The following is a 22,442-nucleotide window of genomic DNA, read 5'->3' as shown; positions in this document are numbered from 1 at the left end:
CTGACATAAAAATAACATGTTTATGTAGTATCATAATAATTCAAATATTGGAAGATATAATGAAGACTGTCGTCATTATTAGGGGTGGATATTGAAGAGAATTTTTTATGTTGCCATACATTTGCAAGGTGAAAGCATGTATTGTGATATGTATTGAAATATTGTAATGATCAAGTTGATGCATGATTTATAAAGCAAAAACACAAGAAAGTCACTATATATGATTAAGCTTTGATGAAAACTTTTAATCAAAACAAAGCAGAAATGTTGATATTATTTGGCGCAAATCAAACAAGAGGAAAACAATTTTACATCATCACAGTGATTACTAGTTTGAACAAGTTTCCCCACTCAGAAAATAACCTTCCAATTTTAGGCAACAGCTTGACCTGGTCAGGACATGTCACACATCACAGATCATTAATGAGTAAATGTATAAAACATTCAGGCGCAAAACATTGTGAAACACTTGAAGAAAAATAAAGAACAGAACAAAAATTAAGAACACAACTTCAAATCATGCTCAACAATACTTTTAAATGTAATTTTCACCATGATCATCACCACCACCACCACCACACCATTCCCACAAACATCATCACTTATCACAACACTCATTACCTGCATCAACAATCATCATTCCATCAAAAATGAAATATCCGAAGATTTTGGTTGTTGCAAAGTTTCCTGAATGTCAGTCAAAATATGTGTTTTTAATCAGCGTATTGCAATACATGTCATTTTCATGTCTCGATTGGGTAAATTATGGTAAACCGGTTCTGTTGCGCTACCCTGTTCCTTATCATGATGGCAACTGTAATTAGAATCAAAATTAATAATTAGTAAGTATGAGTGTGTTTCAATTCTACAGACTGTATTTATAATATTGTAAATAGTTTGTAAAATCCACTACCAGATGATCTGAATAATATATTAACATTACATTTAGCAACATTTTGTGAATTCTAAATTCTTTAAAAGAAATTGTATAATGATATTGATTATCCAACCAATCCCAGTCCTATTGACTCTATACTAAATAAAACATAAGTATGATTACACAATGCCATTTAGAAAGTAGTCAAATATAACATATGTCATATTTGGGATTACACGTTTTTAGTAAAGTACAAATTCTAGTACTCTTTAGGTTGAGTCCCATCCTGCACCCTCAGAGTCAGGCACCTAATTGCCAGCACACAGTCAGCCGTCTACCCCGCTCAGCCACCGCAGTTTCCACAAAACATAAGTATATCCTCCCAAATATCTGCAATATACAATCTGTACCTGTATTGAAAATTGCAGCAGTCTTCAATGACTTCAATGATTTTATTTTGTTTGGGGACTAAAATTTGTCAATTTCCAAGGCGGTAAATGTTGTGTGAATTGTCCTCAAACTGTCATTCATGACCTCTGCCATGGTTTCATACACAGAGTGAAGAGTTGGATTCATTCAAGACACATGTTTTCATGAGCATACAAGCTTTGTGAAACATAGATTGTGTTTTTGTCATCTGTACTAATGGAACAACATGACGACATCAAAGGGAAGAATGCTTACAAGAGGAGTGAAGCGATCAGGTAAATGCCCATTACCTTTGTGTTATCAGTTCGCCTTTCATATTCATACTACTCTGTCTCAGCTGGTTTGCAGGAAACAGTGTACGGTTGGTGATTCAATGTGTTTCGTAGAACATGGTGGAAGATGGCAGTTGACTAACTTCTTGTTATCCTGCCTACTTTGTGATAAGCAAGGACTTGTTGACTCAGTGTCAGCGTGTACTGTTTGAGTGTCATCTCATTACCATATTCTCACATCGGGATGTTTTTGGCGGTGGGGTAGCAAAGGGGTTCAAGTGTTTGCTCATCATACCAAAGACCCGGGTCCAGTTCCCCACGTGGGTACAATATGTGAAGCCCATTTCTTGTTTCCTTGTCGCAATATTGCTGGAATATTGCTAAAAGTGGCATAAAACCACCACATTCACTCACTCAGGATGTTTTATGGTTGCACTGTAGATTGTATCACTACTATGGAGTTTTCAGGTAAGAATTATCCCCAGCAGCCTATGATTATACGATGCATGTGATCATCACGCTGTATGACTTGTGGAAGGTGCTTATGATATCAATCACTGGCTTGTATGGTCCAGATTAGATTATTTACAGGCCACCAACACATGATCAGAATTTTGTGTGTTGTTTAAAAACAAATATACAAACAAGTTGTGTATTTCTTCTCTCTTTATAGTGTTGAATAATCCAGATCAAGTTCAGCTGCTGGATAAAGACACTCAGGAACAGCTTCTGGCTATAACCAAGTTAAAAACTCCGTCCTCTCAGAAAAGCATCTTGACTTTAAGTCAATCACCTGCATCCAAAGTCACCCGGAAATCTGGGAGCACAGCTGAGCTCAAACAGGAGGTTAAAATGAATATTTTGAAGCATATTTGGTTTGGTGTTTTTGCTTTGTGTTCACATGTTTCAAATGCTTCTTTAATATCATTATTTGAAAACCATGTGCTTTGTAAACATCTAGTCCTGAAATCATCTCTCTGCGTATTTATCTCTAAACTTTCTTTGTTAAATAATCTATAAAACTGTCTTTTCTCTTTAGGAATATTAGGTATATATTAGCATAGGCTTGTAAACATTTGTTCATGTTGAAGTCTTTCTTTTGAGATTGGGTATTTTAAGTGTGAACAAGATATGTCTGACCTGGGGGTTCCTTTCATGAAACAACCTTTACGAAGGTTAACAATAACTCCCATTCTTTAACATGGCACTAAGGTTACCTTAGTGACCTATGATCACCTTAGTGCTTTGTGAAAGGATGACCTGATATTTGCAAATGTCACTAAGTAATGATTAACAACAGAATTGTATGTTGATGGGATAAGCATTGAATTTTTGTGTAAATCGATGTAGCTTGAGTCAACACTGTGGGTCCAGTGTGACAATCCTGAATGCTACAAATGGAGAAGAGTGTCGGTGTCCGATTTGGAAGACATCACAGAAGACACACCTTGGTTCTGCTACATGAATCACAACAGGGACTTTGCAGACTGTGGTGTGCCGGAAGAAGACACAGAATGGTATGACAAGGCAGCCAAGAGAGTTGGTCTGTGCTATATCAAGTCACCTATAGCAGAGGGTTCGCTTGTCTGGGCCAAAATGACTGGTTATTGCAAGTAGGTATCAATGGACTGTGCCTGTCATTCAAAGAGGGGAATGGGACATAGTATGGTGGTTAAAGTGTTCCACTGTCCCACAGGGCTCTAGATAACTGTTGGGGTGTGGGTGTACTTACACCTCATATTGCAAGTGGAGGTGCACTGAGAATTTTGTAGGAGTACTGACATACTTTTGTGTCAGCAAGTCCATGAAATGGTTTGTTATTTATAATACTGAACAAATTTTCAGCTATTAAACTTTATACATGTTACACGTACAAATAATATAATAGTAATATTCACAAGGCTCGGAACAGTTTTAGGGAGTTGTGTCGCCGCAAACGGGATGCATTTCAAGAAGCGGCGGTAAATTTTAGATTCGTACATGATACACTTGAAATCTTATATTATGTCGTACGTCATTGAGTTTTAGGTGTGCACCCCTTATCTGTAGCCCTGGTCACAGAAATATTTCAGTAGTATCACTACAAAGGACATCAGAAATGGGCTTCACACTGTACGCATGTGAGGAACTGAATCTGGGTCTTTGGCTTGACAAGTGAATTCCTTTATTAGGTCTATACCCCACCACCTTGAAGTTTTCAAATCACCCTGTAAATGCCCTGATTTTTAATAGTTGATTTCAGTGTATGAAACTCTTAAAAAAACCAGGAAGCCCACCAGGCTGATAACTGAAAAATGTTGCTGGCCCTGTCGACATGTAACCAGCCTCGTATTAAAAATAGAAAACTGAGGTAAGGTGTTAAAATACTGTTGTCAAAGAATCACTTATAGTGAGCTAAATATAGTGCAAAAGCAAATTATAACAAAGCGTAAGTTGATGGTCCCTGTTGATTCAGTTGGTGTCATTGCCACTTGAATTAGACAAACAGGCAAAGTCAGAATGGTCAGTATCTTTGACAATAATGGTCACTACATGTTCTACGTGCAGTTAGCACCGGGGATTTGTAACCATGTGCAACAGCAAATTTATCAAAAACAACTTGGTCACTGAATTATTTAGACCAATCATCTTAAGTGTAAGATGAAAGGGTGGGCTGATCTGTTGAAGTAATGGTTTGATTGATCATGAACTATACATACAGACGTCATCTAGCTACCACATTTGTAAACTGTTTTCAAAATATCACCCGTAGTCAATGACCTGATAAAATATATACCCATGGAACATGGATTGGCTCACAGGGCTGGCTATAAAATATAGTGGTAAGCCCCCCATGTAACTTAGCAAGCAGCGGGCTGCCCGGCAGACGCTATTTCATACATTGTTGACTTTGAGTTAGTATTGGACGATGTATTATTTTAGTATTGGACGATGTATTATTTTAGTATTGACAGATATTGTTTTGTTGTATAGATGGCCTGGAGTTATTACAAAGGACCCTAGCAACCAGCTTCACTGTCTGTATAATGGAGATCACAAGCCAGGGTGGTACCATGTTGAGTTCCTGGGGAGATGTCACACTCACAGCTGGGTCAGGGCTCCCAGTGTCAAGCTGTACACCATTAGGACACCTTCACCACGCCTTGCAGCCACACTTACTGTGGTCAGGATTGGTGTTTTACTCTTATTGTATTGTGCAAATATGTTAAAGATCACATGCAACCAAAAAATCAAACATAATTAAAACAAAGTTATCACATATTCATGATATATAAAATCCATTGCTGATAAAGAAAAAGCAGGAAAACAAAATTATAAGCATATAATTGCTAATCAAAAGTGCAATGTTTTGTACTTGGGTTTACGTCTCTTGAAACGAATTAACTGCGATACGAAATCCCTTTCATTGGCCGCTGGTTCATTTGCCTATACTCTTACCTTGGCCTGACACTGTTTATGGCATACAAGCCTGATAGGTGTTACTTTCAAAGCATGTGCATGTGGTCAGTGATTGAAGTTGTGCATTGCATATTGTCATAGCAGACAGGCAAACATATAGGTGTCAATAAACCAGACATTGAGTTTTCTCTACGACAAATTCTGCTTATCACAATCAACATGTTCAGTTGTTTAACGAGTATATTATTTGCTTGTTTGTGTAGTCACAACCAAGATTAGACTACTGCTCATGACCTCATACACCCATTGATTGTGCATGCATTATGAGCACAGTGCAGCACAGCTGTTGAAACCACTTCACCCCAGCGCTGGGGGAAAATTAGTGAATCGTTTGAACTTAGATTTTGCCGGCTTTTTTCATCACTTTTTTTTTTTTCAATGTAATAGGTTGAATTGGCATTTTTGATGATTTGTTTTGGTAAGTGCATGCCGTAAGGTATCAGAATCCGCGAGGTTGTGTTTTATGTTGCATATGACCTTTAACATGGTACAGTTGTAAGGCAAGGTAAGGTACTGCAGTCAGGAGGGATATTTTACTTACTGCCTTAAACAGGGCTTGTTCATTCTCATTGTTATAAATAGAAAAGAATTGCGTAAAATGTCTCATTTCTTTCAATTGTTGACTGCATCAGAAAGAACGGAGAAGCTGTATTCATGGCAGAAAGAAAGGCAGAAGAAATGCTTTCACTTCTTCCACCAGCAAACACCCAGAGCGCAAGTGCTACATGAAAGATGTGTCTGTGGAACAGGCCTGTATGGAAGCCAATAAGCTTCTTGCAGTTAGTAATGAAGAGAGAATTGCCATGTGCACTTTCACCAATACTGCCAGTGTTGTCATAGAGGCAGCTAGGCATGCTGATGAAGTGGGTGTGGTCATCACCCCAGTTTTGAGGGGTAAGTTTATGCTCCAGTCTCTTTTACAGTCATCAGTACATAGAAAATGTTATGCATATGTACACAAGTGTTGTTCAATCTTGAAAAATCATGTGATAGGCAGCAGCCATTGTAACAGAGACAATTATGTAAATATCCCAGTTACATTTCTATGTGCATGCAGTAGAGTATTTCATATGGCAGTCTGTGAGGATGGTCGTATTCCGTTGAGTCTGTCTTGTTTGTTAATACACATAAAATATTAAGCGCATGAGTTTGGTCTGTTCACATACAGTTTGTTCAGATAACAGGTATAGGGAATAAGATTCTGTTATATTTTAATTGAGTGCCAAGCCTTGTGACTGTCTCATCTCAGATGTTTTGTATGTAATTGTTTTGATGAATTGACCAGAGCAGGATGTTCTTTTTTATAGTTACAACACACAGAGTTGTTAATCTTCAGATTTAGTCAGTTTTTTAGAATGCTTTGGTAACCTTTAGATATGATGACTGTTTTATTCTGACTTCAGTTTTCATTATTTCCCAGGTGGTATAACACAAGACACCAAAGAAAACAAGTGCTTGGTGAAGACAACAATCAACAACAAAAAGCAGAGTAAACATAAACAAGCTGACAGTATTGCTGAAAACAGTTTTGCTTTGCCTGACTCTCCAGCCTCAGTAGATGCATGTGGTGGGCCCAGCATGGCAAACATTGACTTGAAGTTTCCAGATTCTCTAGTGAGCCATTCCAAAGAGGAAAAGCTGGTTCTTGATGTACAGGTAGGTTGTAATTAGGGTTGCATGTGTCATTTGATGCCTGTGTAATACCCTGATTATAAGTCTGCAATATGATGCTGGTTCAGTTTGCCCAACTAGTTCGTTGATTGATGCTATGACCAATAATCCCATTTACTGAGACTAACCACCAGATCTGTTTATTCACGTCTGGTGACACCGATGCTGGGAATAATGCGAAACCCGGCGTCCACCCTTAAGGAATGACCAGTTATTGGAGGTTGTTGGAGGTTGTTGGAGGTTGTCACAACCAGTATTCAGATTTCTGTCTGTCCTATTTTCTTGATGTGATGCTTTGAAAAGCAAGACAGTAGATAGTTGGAACATATTTTCTTAAAGGTCACATGCAACCCAAAAAATCAAACATAATTAAAACACAATTATCACTTATTCATGACATATAATGTACATTGCTGCTTGTCAAAAAAAACCAAATGAACAAACCTATAAGCGTACAATCGTGATTCAAAAGTGCAATATTTTGTACTTGGGCTTACTTCACTCGAAACGAAGCTCTCGGGAGACCGAACCCAGTCATAGTGTGTAGCGGTGCACTCAGGTGTAACAACGACTTCCGATTGACTGGTTCATTTGCTGATACGCTGAGGGCTCATTGTGTGTACAGAAAGATAAGCTGTTTGATGGGCATTTTAGAAGTATGGTGAGTCACAAGAAAGTAAGATTCTTTATGGATTACAACTTCATTTATTGTACTTGATGCGGCGTTTCAGTATGGATTCATATACCGTTGTGAAACAAAATCATTTACACTAGAAGAAGTTGTTATCCATAAAGAATGTATATAGAGATGTTGGGTTTTGGAAATACATGTTCTCTGAATTTGTGTTTGAACCAGGCCAAAATCCTTTCAGTAGAGATGGTGAACTACTGCATGGCTGGAAACTGTCATTCATTCAAGTAAAAAGCAGGACTTGAAACTGACAAGAGTTGCACCAGTTTCCGTCACATCCAGTCATTCATTCAATTTATTTTGTTTATGGTGTATAGCCAGATTGGTGTTAAGTTCAAATGGCCAATGACTGAAGCTGTGTATTGCATTTTGTCTTTAGCAGACAGACAGGCAGACATATAGGTGTCAATAAACCAGACATTGAGCTTTCTATGTCACAGAAGCTGCTTCCCACAATCAACACGCTTTTTATTTTTATGTAAGGAGTAGATTATTTACTTGTTTGTGTACACAACTAAGATTAGACTACTGCTCACGACCTCATACTCTGGGCATGCATACTGTTCAAGCTCCGCGAACCTATTCACTGCGCATGCTTTATGGGGCAGCGCAGTACAGCTGTTGAAACCAGCACTGGGGGAAATTTAGTGAATCGTTCGTGGGTTCTTTTTTTCATCACGTTTTTTTTTTCTACTTTATAGGTCGAATTGGCATTTTTGATGATGTGTTCCTTAAGTGCATACCGAAAGGTATCAGAATCTGCAGAGTTGTGCTTTACGTTGCATGTAACCTTTAAGTTGGTAGATAAGGTTTTTAGGGCGATCAAGGGCCTTTGAAGGTCAATATGTGCCCTACGTGCCACCTGTAATTACCTCCCCTTGCTCATTCTGGGTCAGAACATGTATCTCCTATGCCAGGAACACAGGTTCCATGAATGCAGCGGGTTCCACGAAGGCAACACTTCCACCAATGCTTCAAATATATCATGTCAGGTTTTGACCCACATCGTAGAACTTCGTCCCAGACGGGTTCATGAAGCTATGTTGGATTAATGTGTGGCTGAAGGAAAAGGCACTAATCTGAAACTAAAGATACTGGATAAAGTTCAAGGAAGACACTGAAGTTGGATCCTCATCACACAGACTGTTGAAAATGGAGCGTTCATACATGACAGACTGATCACATGAAGTTATCCTTCATAAAGAAGATGGTGTCAACTTTGCAAGATTGCAGCTACATACAAATTTATTCTTCATTAAAATACTTCGTTCCTCTACAGTATACAAACGATCAAGGGGACAGTGTGGCAGTCATCACTAGCCAAAGGTTGGACTAACAGTCTTTGATGTATCGTCGTTGTGGCGAAGATATCAACTCTACAGTAACCTCCTTGTGTATTACAACACAATTTGGTTATTCAAGGGGATGTTATGGTGAGTCAAGGAACTGGTTTCTACAGTCACCCAGTAACAAGTTACTGGGTGGGAAGCGTGGGAACCTCATCACATCATCTGCATGTAATGACAACCACATTATCTTCAATAAAGATCAAAATTAGAAGAACACAGACACATCTGCCCGACACACAGTCTTTTTACATCAATTATGTTCGGCAAAGCTTTTCGCTTCTAGTCAGCCAGCTATACACATGTTTTCTCTTGTAACTCTGGGACAAGCAGAACAGTGAGGTTATGGACAAGGCCAAATGTTGGTGAAGAAATCAATGATTGCACAAAATTCCACAATGATCTTTTGACTGCAACATTGAGGGTGTCACTTTTTTGGAATCTGATTGGTCCATTAGAGACAATGCCCTGCGCAGAACTTGGTCACTGTTCACATATCAGGAAGTGATCTACAAAGGTAAACAGTCCTTTCAACGTGGGAAAGACTTTATTTACAGTCCACATGGCAGTGTACAACGTTGTTCGACTACCTTTATGGGTCATAGAGGACTTCTTCTGTCAGCAGATTAAAGGTTAATTAATTGGGACTTGCAGCAACAACCATCAGACGGTTTTGGCTCCTGGCAGCCTGTCTACACTGCAGACCATTCTCTGAGATATAGATTTTGCATTGATAGCATTGCATCATGGATTATGGGTGATTAGAGGACGAAGACTGATGCTTCATCGCTGTGTATTGTTGAGACATAACAACATCTTCATTACAGACGGAGTGTGGGCCTGGTTGGTACTACATCTGCAGTATGACTGTTTACATGAGTAATCAGTTGACTGGAGTATCTCGGCAGCAAACAAGTATTCTGGAGACAGAATGCCATCTTATCACTGGAAGATTTAATGAGATATGATTCAAACCATGATGCCAAAATATCGTTCCAAACGATCGATGGATCAAGATTCAAGCCAGAATATTGCAAGCACTACTCTTTCCATTTAAACCTCAAGATTGGCAATGCCTTCTAGGACTGCTGGCCTCAACCCAGGACATTACTCAAAGGAGGAGGTTATAATTATGGACGCTTCAGCAGTTTGTGAATCAACACCTGACCAGTGCAAACCGAATACAGTTACCAGAGAATCTGAAACCATATCTCTTATGGTAGACTCAGGAATTGAACGTCTGCACAGGAACTTATTTATCAGAGCCGGACTTCAACACTCCTTATGAGGATGCATCCCTTCAAGAATGGTGTGCTCATCTCGACAACAAAGTGGCAGCAGGGAAATGGTCCAGTCAGGATTGCACATCAGTTAGTTGCATATGGAGGCGGTAATCAACATAATACAACACTGGTCGGAAGTGTTAAGGAATGCAATAGTCATGGTCCACACGGACAATTCCACAGTGGCGTATTATATAAACGAGCAAGGATCAATGAGCCTGTTAAACCTGTTTTAACTGGCTTTTCAACTATTCAACACAGTCGATGAGATGAACATTTACATAAAAGCATGTCAAAATTCCAGGAGCAAAGAACTTGATAGCAGACACTTTCTCTCATCCAAGTGAACCATCTACAACAGAATGGATGCTGCACTGTGAAGTGTTTCAGCTCATCACTCGGACGACAGGATCTACACTCATAGACCATTTTGCAACTTGGTTCAACAATCAGATAAACCTCTGGTATTAATACCTCATGTACTGACAACAATGTTACAACTGACTTTGGTCGTGCCTTACTGGCAAGCATTCAAGAACTCAGAAATCCAGAAATGAAACTACCATATTGGTAGAATCTGCTAGTACGTCTGCACACCAAACATAATCCAGTAATATTCCAGTTACACATATAGATTGTATCAAAACATTTTTGAAAAAACCCCAGGATATTCCACAAGGATGGTGAAGGCAGTTACTTTTGCTCTACACAGAATCTGCACACAATGAAAATGGTTTGAACTTTAAGAGAAGCTGAGAGGATTTATTTCGCCTAAAGCATCTCATCCTCAAGTGTTGGATTATTTATGTCATCTTCGTCAAACAAGGTGATGAAAAGGAACGACACTTTCAACTTATATAGAGTTATATCTATGAAGTCAGGCATGAAATAAACTAAAGTACCTGAATTACTTGCATTACTTCAGTGTCTAATTTACTTTTCAGAAGAAATGGGCCCTTGGCCTATGGTTAATGAAAACAGTGGGACATTTACGGCTGTAGGTGGGTCATCAGAAAAGACAAGTGAGACAATGCATTCACGCTGCAATTTTAATACATTTGTCACGCAAATAGCAGTTCAGTTGTATGAATTAAAGTGTTAATTTAAAGTGAATTGCTGCCTTTTCTTTACCATGAAGCATATTTTTCACTGCCATTTTCATTTGTCCCTTCAACCATTCAGCTTGGACAGCAAGTTCATGGTTGGCACTATCAGCATGTTTCTTAAACATGGAAGTATGGAAATTATCAGTCCCATCAGTGAAAACATTATGTTTTCCATTTTTCAGACAAAGTGCACAAGTCATTTTGTTTTTACACTCATTATAGGGAACCCACAGATACAAACTGCCATTTCGTTTGGAACGAACGGATCGATGTTTTCTCTTTAGTTTCAGCATCGGTTGGCATGTCATTGGCTTTTGATAGTTTCATCTCAATTATTAGATTAGAACTGTCATCACTTGACTTCGCAACGGTTTTGGCATTTTCTCTATCAGTTTTTTGTTCTTTTTTCTTTCGAAAAATGAAGCAGCAAACGACTTTTCAGTTGTGCTTTATTTCGATAACTGCACACTGTCTTTGCAACTTCAGCTACCGACCTTTGATTTAGGCCTGGCAAATACACTGGTAGGGGACATAACTCTTATAACAAAACAGCATGACTTGAATAACCTACGTATATAAAGCTTCATGCATTGATTTAGGCACCTCATTAGATGTGGGAAATTGTGTACAGCACTGTGGGGATTATGAATGCTGATTCATCCCTTGGAATTGTGAAAATATTTTGGAGAGGGATGTTTTTACATGATTGATATGATTATTTTTATAGTGCGCCAATCAGACCTAGGTTAAGGGACAGTGTTTCATTTTGAACTATCATGTGACAATGGTGCGGTCTAAATTAAACTCTGTTACTTCGCTCATTCAAATTGGATGATCAACATCATAAATTCAAAGCCCTGGCATGGGATCTTAATGTCGTTTTACAACACCTCAGTAGCAAGGAATAGTGAGGAGCATGTAAAGCAGCAGGCCTTGAGCCGCCACAAGCCTCCAATCCACATGAAGTAGGAACTTTGGCCTCTATGCTTGCTTTACATGGAAACTGCTTAATTACAACAATCATGGAGGGCTGCTTTTGGAAATCAGAGGCTGTGTTTGCAAATCACTATCTCAAAGACATTGCCATGGAGGACATCTCCGACATTCACCAATTCGGCCTTTTGTTGTAGCACAACAGTTAACGGTTCCTCAAAGGCGGCAGAAATAACTCATGTGGCCTGTTGATACCTTCACTGAACAAGGTTGTTAGTTCAGAGTCCATGCGCATATTGGGACAAACTAGCTTGAGTGATCATAAATTAAACCCTGTTTGTATTTGGATAATTTGTGGTACATTGGTTGTAACTTGGCAGATGAACACATCTAGCACTAAGTTACGATATACATACATGATTAGCAAGACGTTAGTTATATGACCACACGTATAGGTCAGATTGAAAGTCAGTGTGGCTCCTCCCGAGATACATTTGGACTTGAGAACAATGAGGAGAATTACAGTGCCGAGAACGACAGTGCCGTTATAGATCCCTGGGGGGATATTCAGAACGTGTGCAGGAAGAATGTATCCATGACCATATCCATCGGATACTGTAAGCAATTAAGCATGAGTCAGGATAAGGAAAAAGTATGTAATTTTCTGAATAAATTTGATATTACAGTCGAACCCCATTGTCTCAAACTCGGTTGAGACGATCATCGTGTATATACTTATCCTGACTCATGAGGTCAACCTCCCAACCTCCTCTTCATGGGACTTTCCCTGCAAATCCTTGTGTTTGGGCTATGAGTTTTTAGAGAGATTGGCAAATATGGCAGGCCATGTGACCAACATTGGCGCCAAAACAGAGGAAAGGGTGAATGTGATCATACATCCTCCTTTGAAGAAAGGGAACTGCAAGGGATTTCAAGTATTCCATTAACTTTTGAATAGAAGAGGGAGACAAGCAATTAAGCATGAGTCAGGAAAAGTATGAAACATCAATTTTACTCTGACAATTACGTTATTGAAGTAAATTCATATGAATACAACAATAATATGAAACGTTATCCATACCAATCAGCGACATTAGTCAGTGAAGTAATGTGACTCTGTGTTTAACCAGTCAGTGAGCATGGCCTCTATCCTGGGGCTTGAAGCATGGAATGTGGGTGGTTTAGGGATAGGGCAACAAGCAGTAAAGAAATTTATGGCTAATTAATCAAGTGCCAAGTAAAGGCTTGAATTATCGCTTTGCATTTAATCACAATTTGATTTTTCTTTCAGATGTATCAGAGAAATGAGCGTGCATTTGAACATGATGTCTTGAGGTTCATGAAGCGAAACGAGATGACCTTCCGGGGTTTGCCGAGGTGGCAGAATACCTCCATCAGTCTCTTCCAGCTGTTCCTAGCTGTCCATGAGAGAGGTGGTTACCAGCAGGTCAGTGATAGCAGCATAAGCAAGACATACTATAGATAGCTACCTTCTAGGATTCAGTGAGTGAGTGAGTGAGTGGTTGGTTTTTATGCTGCTTTTAGCAGTATTCCAGCAATATCATGGTGGGGGACACCAGAAATGGTCTTTACACATGGTACTCATGTGGGAAAGGTCTTCAACAATTTTGGAATTGAATAAAGCAATGTTTTCCTTGTTCATGCAATACTGTTTTTAGATATTCGTGTAGAGATGTTAGGTTTATTTGATTTTGGCCTTTGTTAAGTTCTCTTTAGAAAGTTAAGTTTGCTAAGGATGGGATGTATGAAAAACAGAACATATTTGACAGTGATGATGCTTTCCCAGTACACTGGATCCTTATAAGCAAAATTAATTTTTAAAAACTGTGCCATTGTTCATCTCCAGTAGTATTTCACTTCTGTTTGAATTTGTACATGTTTTGCTTGAGTTATTTGATTGAATTCTTTATATATAGGAAGCTGGTATGTTGTGTGTTGGAGAAAAAAGGCTTTGATATATCCATTAAGATTTCATGAATGAGAAATAATAAGAAATATCTAAGTTTGCAATCTTCCTTAATTTTACGACGTTTATGGATTGAGATTGTGGTTATCTGGGAATAGCGAAAGGTAAACTTCCTTGTGAATATTGATGTATTATTTAGTCTATGATCACAAAGGTTAGATTTATCAGTTTATTTACTCTGCAGGTGTGTTCCACCCGTGGAGGTTGGGTGCAAGTGTACAAGGAGCTCACAGAGTGCACAAACAGTGGAGAGGTCGCTAAGCGATACTATCAGAGGTGTGTTAGGAAATTTTGAAGACAAATACCAGATTATATTTTGTAACAATGGAAATAACTGATGTTGATTTGAATTTGTTTATGCCATTTAGTTCCTGTACCTATTAAACCTTTAGTTTAGTCTTGGATATATGGATCACCTAGCTCAAATGTAAACATGGTACATGAGTGAAATGTTTATGATTGTATTTTCAAAATTCACAGCTATCAGCTGATAGCATTCATGCTATATGTACTTTTCAGAAATTTGTATCCTTATGAGTTGTTCATCAAGGGAAAGGACTTTCGAAAAATACTTCCCTCTAAACACAAACTTAGTGGGAAGAAGAAAAGACATATAACCAAAGAAACAGGATTTGCTGAGTGTGTGCCGTGTAAGGACTCTAGCCAGAGACTGGATGACAGTAGTGTTGGTGTGGACCAAGGCAGCAGCCCTCAACAGTCCAGTGAGTGCCACATCATGTTGATTGCTGTGATATTTAGTTCAAACTCATAGGTCAGGATTGATGTTAATAGTGTTATGTGTATAAAGTGTGCAGAGTATTCATTTATTGTGGCAGCCGTGTGATTGTTGTTGGGATTGGTTTCATTTACCTGCATGTCACTGACAAAAGTGGATTGGATGGTCAGGCTTAGGTTCCTGATGTCATATATGGTTTTGCTCATAATACCAACCCGGATTTGACTTGACCCTTGATAGGTAACAGGTCACAAACATGGAGCGGGCATATGACTGACTACATGTCTTCACATCAAAAGAAGGAAAAAAAATCTCATTAATCAAATATGGCATAATGGAGTGCTGCCACTCAGCAGGGTGCAGACATGTCATTTCTCGATAAAATTTGCTGTAATATGTCCCTGATATACACTCTCTTTTATCATGATCAAACATTATGCGATCCCCACAACAGTCCCGTGCCATTGTTATTGAGCTATCTGATGCATGAAGAAATGCAGTCATTGTTGATCCAGAAATCTGCGTTTTGTTTTTTTCATGGAATTCAGCAAGAATGAGTATTTCTCTGTACCTACTTTAACTTGAATTTAAGTAAGGCCTAGCTGATGCTCATAAGGGTTACAGATGCTTTTGGTTTCCGCTCAGCTAATCAGTCTTTGGTATTAGTTTAGAATACATTTTCTAAGAAATTAAATATTTACTATCAGTTGTGTCGGAGAAGTCTGTGGATCTGATGGAGATGCTTGGAGACCTGGAGACCAGTGGCAACCTGTGCTGTTTGGAGGAAGGTAGGAAGGTTTACTGTGTCAAAAACTCTCCAAAGGATGGTAGAGTGTCTTGTTCCTGAAATATGTTTCTTATAAGTTTCAATTTTATTACTTTGGTTCAGAGGTTTTATGTGAGAAATTGTTTTGTTTAGTTTGAGACTTGAATTGAGGGAAACTTAGCAGTATGAGGCCCATATATTACCCTGTATATTCTGTAAAGGACATTGTCAACAGACAGCTTATACTTCAACATGGTCACCATGAACAGATATTGTGAAAAGAAAACACTGTCATTTAAACTCACACTAAGAAGAAGTGAGACCTGCTGGACGCTTAGGAGTAGTTATAGAATTGGTCACTCAAGTCAGTAAAGTCATCGTGTTTAAATACCAAATTGAAGTTTGTTTCCATTGTTTGGAAGATAAGGAGGAAGTGAGTTGTGAGTGAGGATCATTTGCTCATTTCAGTCTTGCTTTATATATGAATACTACCATGAATATCACTGAAACACTGTGGAATAGAGTTATACTTAACCATTAGGATCACAGACTTTATTGATATATAGAGTAAAGTCTCCGTGTTCAAAAGAGATTGACCAACATTGACTGACAGTTTTCTTTTGGCAAGTCACATTTTTGTTTGTCCTTTTAGCATGCTAGAAGACTTTTATGGATAGACAACTTCTTCCTTGCAGTGGATGCGATGATGAAGCAAAAGATAAAGAAGTCTGTCATGGGTTTGAATCCCAGAGTAGATATGATTACACTTCTAGCTTTGTCACCAGCATACCATTGTTCAAGGGAGGTAATGTCTGAGACCTGCCTCTCTTTGCACTTTCCAAGTACAAGTTCTCCTAAAAGATAAAGAAGTCTGTCATGGGTTTGAATCCCAGAGTAGATATGATTACACTTCTAGCTTTGTCACCAGCATACCATTGTTCAAGGGAGGTAATGTCTGAGACCTGCCTCTCTTTGCACTTTCCAAGTACAAGTTCTCCTAAAAGATAAAGAAGTCTGTCATGGGTTTGAATCCCAGAGTAGATATGATTACACTTCTAGCTTTGTCACCAGCATACCATTGTTCAAGGGAGGTAATGTCTGAGACCTGCCTCTCTTTGCACTTTCCAAGTACAAGTTCTCCTAAAAGATAAAGAAGTCTGTCATGGGTTTGAATCCCAGAGTAGATATGATTACACTTCTAGCTTTGTCACCAGCATACCATTGTTCAAGGGAGGTAATGTCTGAGACCTGCCTCTCTTTGCACTTTCCAAGTACAAGTTCTCCTAAAAGATAAAGAAGTCTGTCATGGGTTTGAATCCCAGAGTAGATATGATTACACTTCTAGCTTTGTCACCAGCATACCATTGTTCAAGGGAGGTAATGTCTGAGACCTGCCTCTCTTTGCACTTTCCAAGTACAAGTTCTCCCCAAGTAGGGTCCATCAGTCACTTCAGTGAACGTCAGAAACTCGTTATCTTTGTAGATGTGTTGATGGGTAAGGCCAAACTTGGTATTGACATCACATTCTTTGACGAGTCCCCTCAACGGCCTGGTAGATCCTCTCAGTACCTCAAAGTGGCAGACACTGCATCAGAATTCGGATGTGCAGCTATTCCTAGTGAGTACTGTCAGTGTGTCTTCTTATTTATAACAATTCTTGTTCTTGTAACTTGCAATGTTCTAAGCAATAAGTTTATGAATGCCTATACTGGAAACTATACTTTTAGTCTTCCTCGCAGCAAAAAAAATCTAATGGTTCTGATCGAATTTTACACACAAATATTAACATTTGTTTCCAATAATATTAGCCAAAGACTTAAACTGTTGTTCTGATGATGTTGTCAAGTACAATTCTGTTTTGTCTTGAAAGTACTGCTAATAGAAGTACTGTGACAGCATACATCACATTTTCAGATGGCAGTCACTGCTCACTATTATGAAAAGGGTTGCTTCACAAAGGCATCATAAATACTGAGATGATGGCCTACATTTAATGTTAAGATGTCTTTAATAAATAGTCACACAGTTTACAAATTTTCATGTTGTAATCAAGACAACCACCACAACTTCTGAAAACCATAACACAGTGATACCTGTAATACAACTAAGTTCTTCTCAATATCATTCTGACAGGTTGTATATTATAAGTTATCACATCGTGCCTCGGGAAATACAGGGTTTTATCAGTCCCAAGTATGGTTGTATTCAACCTTACAACCTTACGAGGGACTGATGAAACCCTGTATTTCCCGAGACACGATGTGATAACGCATTTATCTAGCTGAATGTTTTCACTAAATCAAAACAAAACAACACGCATCGAATCGACTTGCTGCCATGTTGACACCAGCTGATCATTTGACCTCAGTGCACCGCATGTTACTAAAGGCTTGTCGAAGCACGCTTTTCTCACTTCTCGCGTCGTCACCGAGGCGTAGCGGGAGTATAAAAGTCGTATACTCCCACTGACGGATCGTGATGGATGTACATGGTATTTTATCAGAGTCACATGGACCAATCAAAACTTTCTTACATGAGGCTTGATAAATTGTCGTATCTCTTCTTTACTGTTTGCCATATGGAGCTAAAATGCTAGCATTAGTTTCTCTGAAACAGCTCAGAATCAGTGAGGAACATGCATGTCTAGTCCTTTTCACAGTCCTTGAACCACATTATTTTCCCAACTGCCCTGCCCTGCCCTCCCTCAAAATGAAGCAAGTTTATGTTTTCTCAGGCTCTGAATGTCCCATCTCACTTGGGTGCCTTTTCAGTGTGAATGGAATTATTTGCTACTATCAAAATTATATATATATTCAGAGACTAAGCCAAAGTCTAATGTATTTTTGTCCCAGACTCCAGTGATGGAGCTCAAGAAGTGCCTGATGTATCCATTACAAGCTCAAATAGCAGCAGTGATGATGGAGACCAGCTGATACACGAGATGCAGGCACTGCAAGAGGGCATCGACCTTGTTGATGGGGAGATGGACTTCCTATAGCTGCCATGAAGATAACCTTTGTTAATGTCTTTATCTTAATATTTATAAAGCAATAATGGTCTGTTCAGTTCAGGGAATACAGGATGAAGGGTCATTAATGTTTGCATTCCGGAAATGATGGTTTCCAAGAGATGAGATGTTTTGAATGTTGTTTTGAATTATAAATTAAAATGTAACATTGATATGTTTTTTGAAAAGATTTATGTCCTAACTGTCATGTCTTGTATATTTCAACCAAATTGTTCATTTGTAGATAAGTTGTTAATGGTTACTAATAAAGTTTCTGTAGCATGAATGTTCAGTGTGACTGTGGATACTCGATGTCATGATACTTGACAAGTACCATGCAGTGTGGATCTGAGATTGTTCAGTAAAGACTTAACTCAGCTGCATTCTGACAAGCTAAAAATATATGTTTTTAAGTACTTTTATCTTACATTATCTGTTACCCTTCAATAACGATGTGGTGTATATATCATCAAGAACACATGACAAAACTTGCAGCAATTGTTAATGGTAATGATTGACAATAAACTGATCACTGTAAATCATGAAAATAATGCAAGCATTTTGTTAATGTGAAAAATGCATCTGTACTCTTCTTGTATTACTATAATGATGCAGTCTGACCATGCATGCTTTTGAGAGCTTAATAAGAAACAGATATCCATTGGACCTATTCATCGGCAAATTGTATACTAACAGCGGAAGTGTTGACACTACACATTTCACCAATACGTGTCACTTCCTCATTAGAGGTATCTGGAGTCACATGTAATTATTACTGGTGACAATAGGTGGTCAATGTTTAAAGTTACTCAGCCAGACCTGACATTCTCCAACCACCCAGGATCATTTCGTGATCTTTGCTCACCTTTGAAATCGGATTAAATCTATAAATATTGTCATAAGACCAGTAGTAGCAAACTTTCATGTTATCAAACATAGCAGCGTAATCGAAACATGGCTACCGATTCCATTTGTTGCTTTACGAGCTCACTTCAGCTTATTTAGTGAATAATAAGCGTCAAAAGAAAATAAACATAAAAAATTCAGGGCATTGGATGTTATCATCAACACAGATTCCTGAGCTTTTGTGACACTTAGACTAGACACTCGCACTCACATTAAATTTGTGACGCATTAATTTCATGATAGTGTGTTTAATTACTGGAGGCTATCAACTGGCTTTCATACAGCTTGTTTGGTTTTCTACATTTTGGAACCAGGGTATTTTATCTTCGTAACAGACTTAATTTGTTGAACAATAACTAATGTCTGTGGTTTTTACTGGTCTGTCTTACATGACCTGAGAAACCTCTTGAAGGCAGCTTATGGTAAGTCACGCTTAGCACTTACAGATATTAAACAGATTTTGAAATTAATTCAGGTATCTGTTCAGTGCATAATAATTCAAGCCTATACTGTAAATTATAAGGCTTGATATGGAAGTAGCCTTTCCTAAGCCATTGAATATAAGGATATGCTTGCATTGTATAAAAAGGCTGTTTTGCACACAGGACTCAAGTTACCCCTTCAAAAGGCATAGATTTCTCTGTGAAATAAGATGGATCAAGGGACTGAGAATACAATCATAGTGAACAAATTATTGGTATTATACACAGGCAGCACGATTGTAAATTTCGGAGTGCTTGATTCAAGTCCGACGGTTAATAGAGCTGAGCTAAATGTGCACAAAATTAAAAACTGTTTCTCTCTCTCTCTCTCTCTCACACACACACACAGAACAAGCTGATTTTCATAAGGGTGCTGCGGTAGTCACCAGATCCCTTTATATTATAAATTTGTTCTTGTTATTAGGTTAAAATTACTTCTTTTATGGTACTGTTATGGCTTAATTTAACTGTGTCCACTTTGATGTTTGTTCCTCTTGTTTATTTATCAATTTCTTATTTATTGCTTGACATTTACGGAACACTTGCCAAACAAAATATTTCTTTCAAGAATTTATATATTTATTACTTAAGTACCCAGAAATATCAGGCAAGTGATATTATTTGTTTGTTTTGTCACACAAATTCAGAACTTATTGATTATGTCATTCTTCCATTCAAAGGTTGAACTCTTGCATTTGTGATACTCACTGATGAAATAAATGTTTATTGCCTGAGTAATTTGTTTCTTGGCTACGTAAAGTTTTTTTCAGCAGCCTGTGCCAGTCTGAATAGGAGTAAATATTAGTTTATGGGGTTAAAGATACGGCAGAGTGAGTGAGTATGGTTTTCCTGCAATATCATGGTGGGGACAACAGAAATGGGCTTCACACATTGTGCCCATGTGGAGAATCGAACCTGGGTCTTCATCTTGATGAGCAAACACTTTAACAACTAGGCTACCCTACCCCACTAAATAGAGCAGAATATATAAAGAACTGGAGAGGATTTTGACTGAATCCAACAGTGATAGACAATAGGAGTAAATGCAGCATCCAATCAAATTTCAAGGTCATGTCAAAACCAGCCATGAGTTATGTCATCATGGCTTCTAGACTTAATTTTACAACTAGATAAATGTTATACATCTTATTCAAAAATATGTATCCACAAAATAAATAAAACATGAACCAATCACAAACCTATGACATCTGATTCTGTCACTTTCTGAGGATTCTTTTTGATTTTACACTCTTGGAGTCTGACTGGGAAAACAGCATAGGGTTTATATGAGGGCTGGTCCAAAAGTTGTAAGACTACATAACTTCTAGACTGGTGACATCATCTAATTTTAGGAGTTTTGTTGGACAGTGTTTTTCATCAGCATTTCCAGTCATTTTACTCAAATAGATCAGTTTTACAGTTCAAAAGCAACAGGCCCTTGAAGCCTATGGGGGTACAAATGTAACCAGGTTGTGCTGGGTATAGAAGACATCCGAACACAGGCTACAGGTGTTAGGTTTTATTTGTAGAAGAGCAGTATTGACACCCAGTAACACAATACGATAACAATAAGACAGTATCATAAAAATTAATGTTCTATCTCAGAAACATGGTTCATCCTATATATACAGGTGATTATCTTGATCAAGAAACATAAAATCATTATTTAGATTACACAAATGGTTTATAAAGGGTGATAACCCAATGTATGTGTAATATACATGAGGCATACAATAAACATAAAAATTATGGTTATGGATTATATTACATATTTTTAATAGTAAAACTAATCACCACATTGTGATACCAATGATATAAAATGAAATCAGAGGTACATAGTTGTCATAATGTACTATTTACAATGTATACAAAGAACAATAATTAATACTGAAATTATCCATACTCTGTGGGTGATACCGGGGTGTAAATTGCCCTGGACAGCCTCCTTACATGGTGAATGACAGTATGCACCTGCACAGGAACACATAAATACAAGTATACGACACTCAGACACATAATGGATTCCCCTGCATAAAGAATACTTCCCTAAAGACATATGTCTCGAATGATCAGTGAGGGGCGCGTTTCACATTGTAAATATATATAATACATTCACTCGCTGAACATCCACGCAGGAAAATCCACAGAGGGAGATTAGAACAGATCAGAATGTTTCATCCCTACTGATACAATACCTACGTTGACATGATTGTACCATACCGACAATAAATATACTAAACACATTGAAATGTGTTTTAAACATAGCTAAGCCTACCTACATATATACATATAGACTAGCTAGCAATAATACATACTACTAATCGTGAACAATACCGATCCTCTATCCCAAGTAGTGACTATGACTAGTCTGTACGTCAAAGTCTTGTCAAGGGGGATGAAAAGTGAACAGTTTACACTGACCAATGAAAGCAAGGCTTGGGAGAGGGAGATGGAACAATGTGCAGTCATAAAGTTTTTGACACTGGAAGGC

At 38.2% G+C, this 22,442-nt stretch overlaps 1 protein-coding gene across 1 annotated transcript; it reads left to right on the top strand.

Moving 5' to 3' along the window:
• The first annotated feature begins 1,434 nt into the window (after positions 1-1,434).
• LOC137256182 (uncharacterized) lies at positions 1,435-20,685 on the top strand. The gene is made up of 12 exons (XM_067793892.1): positions 1,435-1,581; positions 2,252-2,424; positions 2,929-3,191; positions 4,552-4,741; positions 5,670-5,931; positions 6,458-6,693; positions 13,359-13,514; positions 14,239-14,330; positions 14,574-14,776; positions 15,498-15,578; positions 17,040-17,174; positions 18,409-20,685. The coding sequence occupies exons 1-12, from the start codon at positions 1,533-1,535 to the stop codon at positions 18,552-18,554; spliced, it is 1,986 nt and encodes a 661-aa protein (XP_067649993.1). The 5' UTR covers positions 1,435-1,532; the 3' UTR covers positions 18,555-20,685.
• The last annotated feature ends 1,757 nt before the right edge of the window (positions 20,686-22,442 follow it).

This window comes from Haliotis asinina, chromosome 11, assembly GCF_037392515.1.
Source record: "Haliotis asinina isolate JCU_RB_2024 chromosome 11, JCU_Hal_asi_v2, whole genome shotgun sequence".
Classification (NCBI taxonomy): Eukaryota; Metazoa; Mollusca; class Gastropoda; order Lepetellida; family Haliotidae; genus Haliotis; species Haliotis asinina.
Note: the sequence above shows the minus strand (reverse complement) of the source record. Positions and strands in the feature narration are given on the sequence as shown.

What these genes read in the sequence shown, in the direction of transcription:
- LOC137256182 (XM_067793892.1), top strand. Translation starts at nt 1,533, where the DNA reads ATGACGACATCAAAGGGAAGAATGCTTACAAGAGGAGTGAAGCGATCA. An exon ending in CATCACCCCAGTTTTGAGGG is followed by an intron (nt 5,932 to 6,457) that starts GTAAGTTTATGC and finishes ATTATTTCCCAG; the next exon opens with GTGGTATAACACAAGACACC. An exon ending in AGAGAGGTGGTTACCAGCAG is followed by an intron (nt 13,515 to 14,238) that starts GTCAGTGATAGC and finishes TTTACTCTGCAG; the next exon opens with GTGTGTTCCACCCGTGGAGG.